Source organism: Camelus bactrianus, chromosome 2 (genome assembly GCF_048773025.1).
Source record: "Camelus bactrianus isolate YW-2024 breed Bactrian camel chromosome 2, ASM4877302v1, whole genome shotgun sequence".
NCBI lineage: Eukaryota > Metazoa > Chordata > Mammalia > Artiodactyla > Camelidae > Camelus > Camelus bactrianus.
Genome location: NC_133540.1, coordinates 95,476,480 through 95,490,201, shown reverse-complemented (window position 1 = coordinate 95,490,201; position 13,722 = coordinate 95,476,480). Strand labels below are relative to the sequence as shown.

General features: G+C 37.7%; 1 protein-coding gene across 6 annotated transcripts in view; it reads right to left on the bottom strand.

The window, feature by feature from the left end:
• The window catches only part of AFF1 (ALF transcription elongation factor 1), a 173,352-nt gene that overhangs the window by 56,870 nt on the left and 102,760 nt on the right, over positions 1-13,722 (bottom strand). For 4 of the 6 annotated variants that reach the window (XM_074346891.1, XM_074346892.1, XM_074346894.1 and 1 more), the window contains one exon: positions 6,121-6,198. The exons of the other annotated variants lie outside the window; for them this stretch is intronic. In XM_074346891.1, the coding sequence (XP_074202992.1) occupies positions 6,121-6,198 (78 nt within the window). The remainder of the gene's footprint in view (positions 1-6,120; positions 6,199-13,722) is intronic. 6 annotated transcript variants of the gene reach the window in all.

Below are 13,722 nucleotides of genomic sequence, written 5' to 3'. Positions count from 1 at the left end.
GTCACAAATACTGGCGGCCCCTTCCTGCAAGTCTTTACTGTCTCCCCACCTTCAACCCCGAATGGTAACCCACAGTGTTCTAATCTGTCTCTCCCAGACTAGCTTCCCCAAAGCAGGGCCTGGTTTTATTCCTCTCTACATCTCCCAGGACCTTAGCATAATTCTGGACTAACACACATAATACACAAGCCGCATCTGTGAAATGAATGAATTTGATTTTGCCATTTCATGGCATCTCCAACAAAATTTACAAACACGAGAAGGCCAAAAAGTAATTATGGAATATTTTATAGTGAATTCTCCATTTTCCCCCCTGTATATTGGAAGCACTATATGTCTCCTCAAATTTGCAAAACTCCAGGCAACTTCACAGAACAATGTGGTTTTTTAAGATACAGAAATCCTCAACCTAAAAATAAAAAGGGAAATTCTATCACTACCACCAATCTAATCAGATTTTTTTTTAACCCAAGAAGCTGCTGCCTAAAGTGCAATTTAGGGATGTGAGTTTCTCAAAGAGCGAAGTTTCTGATGTGACAGTAGCATGAAGTCATGATTGTTGGGGGAGGGGTACACTGGGCATGCTTGGGTGGGGTAAAGGAAAGGTATGTCTCCTTGAGACAGGACATCAAGAAATATTCCAGGATAAATGAAGAAAGAGTGTTGGAAACTTAGAAGATGTGCTGGCACCCCCATTCACTTATTAAATGAAAACTAATATTCCTAATTTTTTTTAAGTTTACCTTTAGGCAAATCACTCCTTTATAGGCAAAATATGTTATCTCTTGGTCTGTCCTTCATCAGCTAAAGCAAAAATAGACTTAAAAATGGAAAGAGAAAAAAGCCCCTAAATATCATTACTGAAACTCATAAAACCTTACAGGAAGAAGTATTTTGAACTACAGGTACTTTAAAGATCAATACAAGTAACTAGAGAATTTATTGCTCCTTCCCAGTCACTGTGATTTTTACCAGTGAAGCAATTTGCTTTAGTGTCATAAAGAATTAATTTTTCTAAAGTATATGAACTTTATAAAAGTTCATAATGTGTATTAACTAAACTACTTGAACTATTCTAGAAATTCTGCTTTGATCGCCATTAAAATAAGGCATCTTATATACATGCACCTCAATGTTCACAGCAGCACTATTTACAATAACCAAGACATGGAAACAAAACTAAATGTCCGTAGAAAGATGAATAGATAAAAAAGATGTGGTATATATACAACAGAATACTAATTAGCCATAAAAAAAAAAAACAATAAAATAATGCCATTTGCAGCAACATGTATGGACCTGGAGATCATCATTCTAAGTAAGCCAGAAAGAGAAAGAAAAATACTATATGATATCACTCATAAGTGGAATCTTTAAAAAAAAGAAAAAAGACACTAATGAACTCATCTACAAAACAGAAATGGACTCGCAGACATAGTAAACAATCTTATGGCTACCGGTGGGAAGGGATAAATTAGGGAGTTTGAGATTTGCAAATATTAACTACTTTATATAAAAAGATAAAACAAGTTTCTACTGTATAGCACAGGGAACTACATTTAATATCTTACAATAACCTATAATGAAAAAGAATTTGAAAAGGAACATATGTATGTAAATGGATGACTGAAACATTATACTGTTCACCAGAAACTGACACAACACTGTAAACTGACTATACTTCAATAAAAAAAAAAAAAAATGAAAGAAAAAAAGAGAGGGCATCTTTAAATTATGAAACCTAGGATCTAGTTCTTAAGATCTCATTTAAATAAATAAAAATAAGAACAGTGAGTAGCTATTCTGCACATATATAATTATAAACACTTACTTTATTTAAATATACAAATAAATGTGAGGGGAGTAATAAAAGCATTGGTTTTTTTAACTGAGATCACCTGAGTGCATAAATTTTAATATATTTGCAAGGTTTCTGTAGAGTCACAGAAACATTTTATTTTTTAAAAAATGCTATTTATGTTGCTGCATTACATGCAGAAATGTCTTCAGTATGACAATATGTCAACTAGCTTCTCGGTGTAAAAGTTACAAGGGGTGGAGTATACCGGAGATAGGTTTAAATAGACTTAAAAACAAAGCACCTGGATGAAAAACAAATGTAGAAAACTTAGCATTGTTTGACAGTAAATATGTCTAATGTGTTATTCATCAACTTTCTAACTTTTGACTGTGAACCATTACCATTCACCATGTAATAAGGAATCAGAAATCCCCAGAAGTCTAAGACTTGAAAACACTGTGCCTTTGATGGAAGATCACATGAGACCCCACGAAGCCCATTGTGGGTGTAGCAACCATGAATGATTTAGTAAGACTGGCTTAAAAGGCACTGCTTTAAAAAGAAAGAAATAGGCAAGACAAAGAACAAGTCTAGACACTGGTTCTATTTCAGTGATAATAAACTGACAAGTTATTACAGTTATCCAAACTGTACGATCTAACTCCCCTTCCACAACCAGCTCTACTCACTAAAACAACCTTCAGGTTTTTTAAAAGAGGGATTTAATTTTTATTTTGAGTGGATACATTAATTTACAAGGCAAGTAGTCTTTTGATTGAAATATAACACTACAGGGAGGGTGTTAAACCAAAGTGTGATGTTTTGTGACCATGCTTACTCCATGCCCACCCTGCCCTTCACACACACACACAGAGTGCTCTCTCACAAATCATATTAAGTGATGGTTCTAAGTCTAAAACAACACCACTAAATTACTTTGTCAACCACAACAGGATTTACAGATGCATAAACCTGCTACTTTTGAGTGTACGTGTCTATCAAATGTAAGTGGCAAACAATGTTCCAGAAACATGTCTAATTCTGTGTTTCACAGGATGCATGGGCATTTTTTTATAGTTAGGCATAAGCGCAGACTACAGCGGCACCAGAAAAAAAAAAAAAACTTTCCATCAGTTTCTGGATGAGGTTGAAAGAAACTGAAGTCATATGAATAAGATAAACCATTTAATCCACGCTTTGTCTGAAAGGACATAAAGATTTTTATCCTGGGTTTGTACCAGCAGTAATCTCAACAGTCCCCCCTGGGCTAGGTGTTGCCTGTCTTGTCTCCTGGCATCACAGTTTTTAAAAACAAAAAACAGAACCCAAGGGAAAAAAAGGGAAAGAAAATTACTGAAGCAGTAGACTAGTGGCACACACACTCTGAGGAAACAACCTCAGCTTCAAACTACCTTGGGGATTATTGATACTATAATAAAACACAGAGGAGAGAAGGCAAATAAAGATGGCCCTGCCCTTTGAATCTTAATTCTGAACAAGTAAATTCCCTTTATTTTTGGTCTTTAATATTGAGTAACAGGTCAGGGTCTAAAAAAAAGCCCAAAGATCATTTGAGAAAGTATAATTCACTTAATATTATAACATGATGATGATCATATATCACTTACTTAATCCTATTATCAAAAAGCACCTAAGTTTAACAGACTACTTTGCTTTTCTATAACTTATTTAAAACTAGATTCTTCTTAGAGAAAAAAAGAAAAGTTTACAAATTCCACTGAATCTCAGGTAGATTTAAAAATCTTTTCCGGCATTATAAGTTTGGTCTGAAAGTACAAATTGCATGAGCCTTCCAGCAAAGTTCATCTCATAAAGTGATTTACTGAACTGGCAAAAGTGAAAATATGTTTAATAAAATTTTGAACAAACAAGTGCCAGTATTTCTTTTTTTTTTAATAAATTCAAGAGCCAAGCTAGATAAATATACATAATTATTCTAAAACTTATTTTAAATAGGTATTTAGAACTTATTTTAAATAGGCATTTAATATGTGCCAAGGAGAAAATTTTCTTTGTAAAATAAATGTAGTCTAATACCTGCTGAATTTAAAAGTATTTTAAGTATAAAGCACATCAGACCACAATTCTGAAAGTTACAGTAGCAAGTAATACGTTTACGCCCATTTTGAAAAGATGAAGCAGTGGCTCTGCACATCTTTCTCCATCTCAATATATTTCTCTGTCCTTCTGACTCTCTGACATCCCCTCACATGGTCACATACATGCAATGTAGTTTGTTTTTCTTTGGGGAGTGGGTAGTAATTAGGTTTATTTATTTATTTACTTTTTTTTTAAGCATGCACTCCACCACTTTTAGCTATACCTTCTCCAGCCTTGCAATGAAGTTTTAAAAGTACTCTTTTGACTTTAATCCAGAGCCCTTGACCCAAGACTCCAACTTTCTGAGTGTCCTCAGGCACAGTGTAACTCAGCCACATCTGCCCTACCTCCCAATATTCTCACATTTACTGTCATTCCTGTTTTCTCCCTTCCTTTCTAAACTTTCTAGAATGCAGCATCTAGGTGCCAGAGAAGAGGTAATATGAAGAATAGATCATCATTCTAACAGGAATGACAAAATCAACTTCCTATTAAAATTGCCTTGAAAAGATGGGAGGGTCAGTCCAGCAGAGGTAAATTACATCTCAGTTGTACATAAATCCACCTGTGGCCCCGACTACTCCATATACCTGGCACACAGCCCTGCTGGGGGAAAGGCTCTGGGAGCCTCCTTCACTCTTCCTCACCTTATCATAACAACGTTCCCATTTGGGGGGTGGGTGGGGGTTGACAAGGAAGGAAGGAAAGAAAGAAAAGAACAGGAAAGAGAGAAAGAAAAGGAAAGGAAATGAAACGAAACGAAAGAAAACTAAAGAAAAAAGAAAAGATCCTTCCAACTTGAAGTTCTTTAATTAGTATACAGCCAAATCCTCTGTAAAAATAAGCAGTATTATGAACATCGCCACAATAATGTTGTCTATCAAGCAGCATTAAATGAACCTGAAAGTTTTAGATTGGCTCCTAGCAGGTAAGTCTTACCTGCTGTACTCTCTTTTAGGTGAAAGTTTCAAGAGGCCTCCCAATGTTAAAAGGTTATTTTCTTAATAACTTTCTCTCCAAAGTTTTTGTAGGACAAATAAACCAGTTTCTTCTGGACTTAACTAGAATACGGTCTTTAAACAAAAAAAAAAAAAAAAAAAAAAACACTTGTGAGGGATGTAAGTCACTAAAAAACTCTATTGCTTCTTAAGTCTGAGGGTAACAGATCCTCAAACTCATTTTACAACACAGTTCTTACTTTTAAAAAGCCAAAAAGCATAATCTAAATTCAAATCAATGAATGGAGTATTTGCACTATAATAACTTGAGGGTTTCTCCCTGCTTCCTCATTATTTCTGCCCAATTTCTGAGCTCTCTTGCAGTGGATGGAAGATTCATTACTGTTTAACCTTAAAGTAAACAAATTCTACTTCTGGGGGTAGGAGGAGGGTGGAAATGAAAACACTGTCATCTTCTCTAATTTCATCACATCTACTTACAACTCAGATAGATACAGACTATGTGAGCACAAACTATGCTGAATAAACTAATGAGAACCATAAAGCTACACGAACAGTAGAATTTATCTACTATACCTGCTTGCACTGAAGCAAGATTACTTCTGAATATTCCTAGACTACTAGAAATCAACACCACCACTTGTATGTTAAAACTTGGGTAAGAGCGCTACAATATTTCACATTTGACTTGAATTTCATTTGTCTGCTGAAAAACAAAGCAATAAAAGCCAAGGAGGAACGGGGAGGGGGAGGAGTGCACACATGTATACACACATAATTAAACCTTTAGGGTGCCAATAGCTTCAATTTGTACCTTTCCTTTAGGAAGACAAAAGAAACCAACATTTGCCAAGTGATCCAGAAGTTCAAGACCAGAGTTTGAAAGAGGAACCAAATATCTGAGTGGTAAGGAACTGTGTATTTTAAAATGTTTTTAATTTCTTTAAAATGCACTGCCAAAAATATGCTGTGATTTAGTCCGGATGCAAAACTCTAACATTATACTTTCTCTGCTCTTATGCCATTAATTCATTAGCAAGAGGGAGAGAGGGAGAGAGAGGAAAATCCACAATCCAAACCAACAACCATGCAAATCTCAAGAGGTATTCCAAGTCTCTAGTGGCCCCAAAAGGGGAAAAAAAAAAGCCACCCACACCACCTGTCTGTTACCTATCAAGTGTACACCAAGGGAGGGGACATGGGAGGGGCTGAATGCCTGCGGCTGGGAAGCTTATTTACCTGGTTTGTAAGGTCAGACTCCCAGCAGCACTGAGCTACAGAGGTTTTTCGGATCCTTCTCTTCTTTGATGTTAGCCCCTAATAGAGGAGGCAAAAGAGGAGAAAAGGAGGGAAGGGAGGACGGAGGAAAGAGAGGAAGGGACGAAAGGGAAGAGGGAGATAAAAAGGGGGCACAGAGAGGGAATGGGAGAGAGAGGTTTTTCTTTGAGGCCTCACTCGCCTAGGACCTCAGGCTCGCACTTACTGTGGGGCTGCTGCACACTGGGGCACTTACCTCCGTGAACATGTCTTACTGCCTTCCTACATGGCAAAAGAGCTTTCCTGTTTCCATACATCCCTTTGCCAGCCCTAATCGGTGCCACTAGGTCACTGTCTTTTGTGCTGGCAGCTGCAATGGCGGCCCTGACAGGAAAGAACTTTTAATCTCTTCCCTCGTACTGAGCCATAAGCAGCAGCCAGTGCTCCCAGGCACAACTCCCCTGGCTCTGCTCCTAAAAATGCTCTCTCAAGTACACCGTTGCTTAGCAATATTTGCCTTCCCCCTGTACATTTGAAATTGGCAACATCTGTCCCTTTGGCAGTTTTGACTTGTGCAAAGCACCATGCTCAGAGTTTAAAAAACACGTATAGCTTTAAGAAATGGGCAGTCCTCCACTCCTCCCATCTGCCCACAGATCCAAGGATGAGGAAAGCCCCTCAGATGGTTTAATCTTCACTTAGCTTCAATGGTTGACACAAAAATCTACAGGATTCAAAATATTTAAGCCCAGAAGGAGTTCCTATTAAACTGCTCCTAATAAGTAGTGCTTGCACAATGACACCTGGGTCTGAACTAAGAATCTCCTTCAGTTCGAAATTTTCTATATACTTATTTCTATCACCAGGTATTATATGTAAATATCTGTTAGCAAAATAAGACATAAAGGAAATTTATTCATGGAGTAGGTAGGGTCATTTTCAGCTCACATTATAGCCCGACCTCATAAACAAAAATACAAAGACAGATGTACACACACAGAGACACAGATCAATGGCAAAGGGATATAAGAAGTCTAGAGAACAAAATTCACTTAATTCCAACATTATGAATTTCAAAACAAATGATCTTAAGTTTCTTAAGTTTTTAATGCATCCCTCAACACAGTCATCTTAGCATTTTACTGAGGTTACTCATTAACACTAAAAGTAGATCATAAAACTGTAATTTTATACATAAGAAAAAATCTAATAAAAATAAAACTTTTACAGGTAGTATATATGTTCTGCATATAGTTTTATTTTTAACTAGCACATAGACGGGAAATAAAGGTCAGAGTATTGAAAAGCATAGAAGTCAACTAAGAATTGGACCATGCTCTGCACATACAAACTTTGGCATGTAGGTATTTTTATTCCTTTAAACAAATCAGGCTACAATTTTCTTTTTGGTCAAACCAATTTTGACATATTAGAAACACATGTTTTCAAAAACATTTTATAGGAACCAAGTTAAAGCAACAAAGGGCAGGCTGACCTGTTGCTCTTATCAAGTCTCTACCTGGAGTTCAGAGACAGAAAAGACTGGGTGATACTAGTGGCCACTAAAAATACATCCCAAAGGTCTCTAACTGGATTTAACAGCAGCCCTGAAATTCCATCACATGCTTGGATGTGTAATCCTGCTTAGCCACAAGCATGAATTCAACTAGAAGGCACTTCACACCACAGCTCATCACTCACTACTTGCCCAGATACACAGTAATTCCTGTGAAGCTAGGTTTTTTATTGCAGTTTATGGGAGAAATTTGTGCAGACTTTGCAAATTGGGGAATTCTCAAAAATCTCAGATATTCCTCCAAGTCATCCTCAGTGGTTCTGGCCTTGCAGGGAAGTGCTTACGAACAAGGTTCTGAGTTGGACACACCAGCTTCCAGACATGGCTTTGCCAGGGGCAACTATTAAATTCAGTGCATGGGAATAGCTTAAGCACAGTGCCTGGTACACAGTACATTCTCAATAAAACACAGGCATCACTTTTATTCAAATATTAATCTTACCATGACACAAAAGCCTCACTCTTTTCCCCCCATTTCTTCCATTCTACTAAACCTTCCCACTTCTCCACCCCATCACACAAACACAACTTTTATTTAATGAACATCTAGGAAAACTTCCTCTAGAAATGGGAAGAAAATACTAAGGGAACGAATGACAACAAATTCTATATATTTTAATAACTACGTAGTACAATCATGGCTTGTATCTCTCTCTCTTGATTTATCCTCAAACAGACAAAGTTTCTCCAGCTCTGAAGAAGCCATTGCACACTAGACACCTGAGTCTGCAATATGCTTCTAATAAATTCTGAATTAATCAATCTGGGAGAAACATGATGATGTGTAGAGGCTGGGATCCTGGGCCCCGGGGACCAGGAGGACAGTGGGGGCAGGGGCTGTGGTGCTGTCCACCAGGCAAGTGCTGACAAGCCTTGAGGGTTTGGTTGAGACTGCCTCCCGGAGACCGTTACATCAAGCCATTTACTGGACAAGGAGAAAGTACAAGAAAGCTCCCCCTGAGATGAATTCCAGGCCCAAAAGGGGAAAGCAATGACTGGTCATTTAGTACTGTCCTTCCTTCACCATGACTGTTCCTTGACTACAGAGTCTACCTGGCAATGATGGGCCACTAGAAAGCTAAACCCTGGGGTTTAATTAACCAACTACTAGAGCATTATTGAGTGTCTCTCCATTCTGAGGCTTCTGGCTTGAGACCTGCTCTTAAGGACGAATGCCATGATCTATCCCACAGTGACAGTCAATAAATAATTATTAGGCCTGCAAGCGAGGAAAATAAAACACAGGCTGGAATACTCTTATCAAAAACAGCTATATCTTCATTACTATTCAGTGACAGCTCTGCCTTATTCTAATATTCTGAAAATCTATGGCCCCTGTACCTGTTTTTATCTCTGAAAATGTTCAAATAGAGTCCAGCCCCAGTCTCCTTCAAATCCTACATACCTAATAACCTGCAGGACAACCTGCTGACATAGTCAGAAATACATTCCACACAGTATTATCATAAAAACCTTCTGAAAGATATTCCTCACTCAAAAATGTCTACAATTTGGCATTCACAGAGGTAGCAGCAGTAACAGCTGTCAGCAGCAGAAACATTTATTAAGCACCATTTGGATGGAGCGGTGGTGGAAGCGGGAAAGAAAATAATGAACAAAATTCAGTTCTGAACTGAGGAGTTTTTCAAGCATGAAAAGGTCTTTCATTGATGAAGGCAAGGAAATGTTTTAAGTCACCTCAAGGCCTCAAGCTTATTTTTATTCTATGGCATTGTCCCATCTCTTACTGAACTTTGTAATTCTTTCCTCCATGACTCAAAGGATAGTCTAAAACAGTTTTATCCAAACTTCAGTCATTTCCACACCATCCTGATGGTGATACAATATTGTAATACTATCTGTACTCTTCTCTTTAAGTCACCTTATGATGAACTCATGTCGTTTACCTGGCCTCATCTAAGAAACAATATTTATGAAATCCTGGGTTTGATGAGCGAGTGTGTGTATATATATATATTTTTTCTAACTCATATTGAGATAACATAGAATAGAGATACGTGCCCATATACTTCTTTGGGAATTCATACAGTAATCACTATTATTTAAACCAAATGCTAAATGAACGTCGTGAAGCATTTTGTTGATGTTTTTTAATAAAGCTATGGTGAGTCCCCTACCTTATAAAATCATCCTACGTTATTCGCTTACGTAAGTGTTGCCCATCCTCTGTATCAGATTCTGGAAGCCTTCACAAATTACATGAAAATATGTCTGCTCGTGCCTTTCCTTACTGGATCTGTGACCCAGAACACAAAATCAACACTGTATGATCTGCAGTTCAGTATAATCATTTTCCAGAAGTTTCGTGATGTCCAAATACAACTGAAAGCCCCCTACAGTTCTCACAACAACTAGAACAATTCTGGAAGCCCAAAAATATAGCAGGTATTCAGCAGTTTATTAGTGGCACAAAGTATTTATTCAAGTCTCTTATTTTAAAAAGCATCATATTTTTAAACATGAATAAAATTAAACCATGACACAGAATTTTAGTATTTCACCAAAACAACTGAGAAATACCGTCAAACCAACCCAAAACATTAAGATACTTCTTAAGACCCTGGTGATTCCTAAACACAGTTGTAGAGTCAATAAAGACAACTTGAAAAGATGGGTAATATACAAATTTTCCACAGTGTGAATCTGCTTTTACTGCTAGGCATTGTCAAGAAAAGGTGGGACATCCCAGTCTACTATATGCAAGGTAGATATATCCCATTTCATTTTCACAACAGCCCTGTGGTTCAGGTGGAACTGTCCCACTTAAAGGTGGAGGAAAATGAACCCAGGTATTCTGACTCCACAGCGTCATCCATCAGAAACACTACTTCCCACTTACTATTTCTGTAAAGCCTTAACATTAAAAACTTTTCAACTAAACAAATTTCAGATTCTATGCCAAGGCAAAGAGATGAATCTACATTTACTTATACATTTAGACAGTATTAAAATAAGTATGATAATGATGTGATACAGAAGCTATTTATTAAATATTTACTATATGCCAGTCACTGATTTGGGGGTTTCACAAACACTGTCTTCCTGGGGGAGGGTACAGCTCTAGCGGTAGAGTGCATGCTTAGCATGCACAAGGCGCTGGGTTCAATCCCCAGTACCTCCATTATAAATAAATAAATAAACAAACCTAATTACCTTCCCCAAAATAAGAAAAAAAACCCATAGATGTAGAACACCCATTAAAAAAAAACAACCCAAGTCTTTCTTAATCACAAATCCATACTCTTAACCACCACCTATAATGCCTACAAGTCCCATCTAATTAGTGCCCCACCCCCCTCCAAATCTTCACGTATATCTTTCTACTCTCTATCTCTGTAACATCCAGAGCTTTCAGCATTCCAAGGGTTACATGTTCTATTATATATGTATTATTCATGCCGAGTTATAAAATAAGTATTAAGACATCAAAATTCTCAGCCATGATATTGCTAGGTGTAAAAATAACACGCAACAAGAATAGTTTGGAAATACTCCAAAACAGTCACACCCTAGTTCTTAAACAGTACCCTATACCAATTAAGTACACTTGGACAAGTACAGAAAACTGTACCCTAAAGAACCTGTACACTATAGCAACTTAAACATGAGTTGTCTGTGTAACTACAGGATCAATATTACTAAGATTAACTCTTTTTTTTTTTTTTTTTTTTTTTGGCAGAGGGGAGCAGGGGATGTGATGGAGTCTCTGGAGCTCCCCCAGGAGCCAGAGCTGTTACATCCTCCCTCTTCGCTGCAACCAATAAAGGCTGCTCACAATACAAAAACAAAAACATAACGTGGTTACTAAGATCAAAGGAAGGAAAGTAGCTCTCCTTTGCTGAATGGGTGTTGAAAACCAACTTCCTATTATTCACTATAAAAACAAAAATAAAAGGTTTTAAAAGATATGCTAATGGACATGGTACAGGAAACAGCATCAGAGTTCAATTGCTAGAATACAAACTCTTTTTAAAAAAAGAATCATAATATTTCACAGAAGAAAAAAGCATCATGACTATCCACCCCCTCATCACACACAGAGGAAAGAAAACAAAGCAAGCACATTTCTACTTGGTGACAAGGAGGATAAAAACCCATATTCCATGGCTTTCCGTGGCGGCAAACCCCCCCCCTTTTTAAAAAAAAAAAAAAGGAGTTGTCAAGTAGGCTAACAGTGTGAGGTTTTTTTTTCTTTAACTAAAATATGAACAAGTGTCTGAATCACACATTTAAACATTTATAGGAAAACATCTTCATGTTTGGAAATAAGGGCAAAAAGATAAAGAAGCCAAGTAGGAACTACTTTACATAATGCTGTTTGAAAGTTTGAAAACCAACCCCTTTTCACTTTAAAAAAAAAAAAACAACCCTTTTCACTTTAACTAGGTATCATTAAATACATTGCGTTATAAATCCTTCTGAAAAAACGTGTCTGGGTTCTCATCCCTCGGGTCTGCCCAAAGAGAGGAGCAATCACAAGGATGTGACTCATAGGGAGAGAACACCAGCACTTAACAGGGCTCAGGCAGGTGACAGGAGGGGCCCAGGAGGGCTGGGGCAAGACGGAGTGTGTGCCCGTCTAAGGAATTCAAGTCCTACGTTGCCAGCGCTTCCAGTATTTTAAGAAAAAAATCAAAATACAGATTTCAATGAAAAACCTACTAATTCGCAGATGTTGCAACTAAATCAACCCACCATACAAGACACTGCCTCTCTGAGTGGGGGTCCTCCAGTGTCAGTTTTAACACTTCCTTCTCTCTCAAAGGAGGGAATAAGGGGTAGGGAAATAAGCCCATTTTGAAGAGAAGGATCTCTTTTCATGCTAAACATGGCCCCATATACAGAATGGGCTTCTTCAGTTCCCCCCAAGAGATGGTAAAGAGGCCCTCCGCCTGAAGGGACAAAGCGTGAGGCACCTCACTGCTGACCGGGGCCGGGCTCCCCTTGGCTGCACAAGCTCCTGCCAAGCCTGCTCCGGCGGACTGGCAGGGGCGGCCTGACAGATCGCTAGAAACATGAACCAAGGAAGCAAAACAAACCACAGTGTAGTTATTTTACATGACTTGCACGGAATAAATCTGTGAACTATAGGTGAGTCATAACATAATAAAGGACTCAATTAGGTCCAGAACAACACACCAGTGTTTTCCCTCGTCTTAGCAACTAGTTCACTGGAATCTTGTGAGAATATAAGGGACATAAAGGACCCTGGTGTCTCTGTTTTACCCTTTACTGCAAGATAATTAATCTTACTAGAAAATTAAACCCAGGTTGCCAGTCAGGCATTTTCAGGGTCAATAATTCTTAAGTTACTAGGATACCAATTAATGATACCCAAGTGGTCTAGAGAAGTTAATACCTCTACCCAAAGTGGTTGGCCCATTCCCAAAAATTTGAATCATTCAAAGGCAAAATATTTAAAATTGAGAATCCATTGAGATTAACAGCAATTTTATTATAAGTACTACTTATATTTAAAATTTTTAAAAACCCATCGTACATTAAAGGAAATCTGGTGTGGTATTTAATACCGAGAAAAGTACCAATATACATGACAGATACATAAAAATCATTACTTTCCAATTTTTATAGTACATAAAACCCCCTGATTAATCTCTAAACTCAAAACTGAAAAGCACAGCACTTTGAGGCTGGAACTCCACTAAGAACACCCAGTAATCGGATTAGACTGCTTATTTTCAAACCCACACATAAGAACGCCTAAAATGACCCAGGAAATACTCAGGCTGAAAATGGTAAGTCAAACAATTCCTCTAAAAACACTGTTGAACTTAGTGCCTGCACTTTCCATCTAAGTGTCCTAAAATAGGAAATTCAGTCCCACATCAATTTTTTTCTCCCTTTGTTCCAACACACATTTACAAGAGATTATCTTTCAAACTCCACATCAAGATGAATTGGGTAAGAACTCTGAAGCTAAGCCCCGGGCACAAAGTGTCCCTGTTCTGTCCCAGTCCTCACCTGTG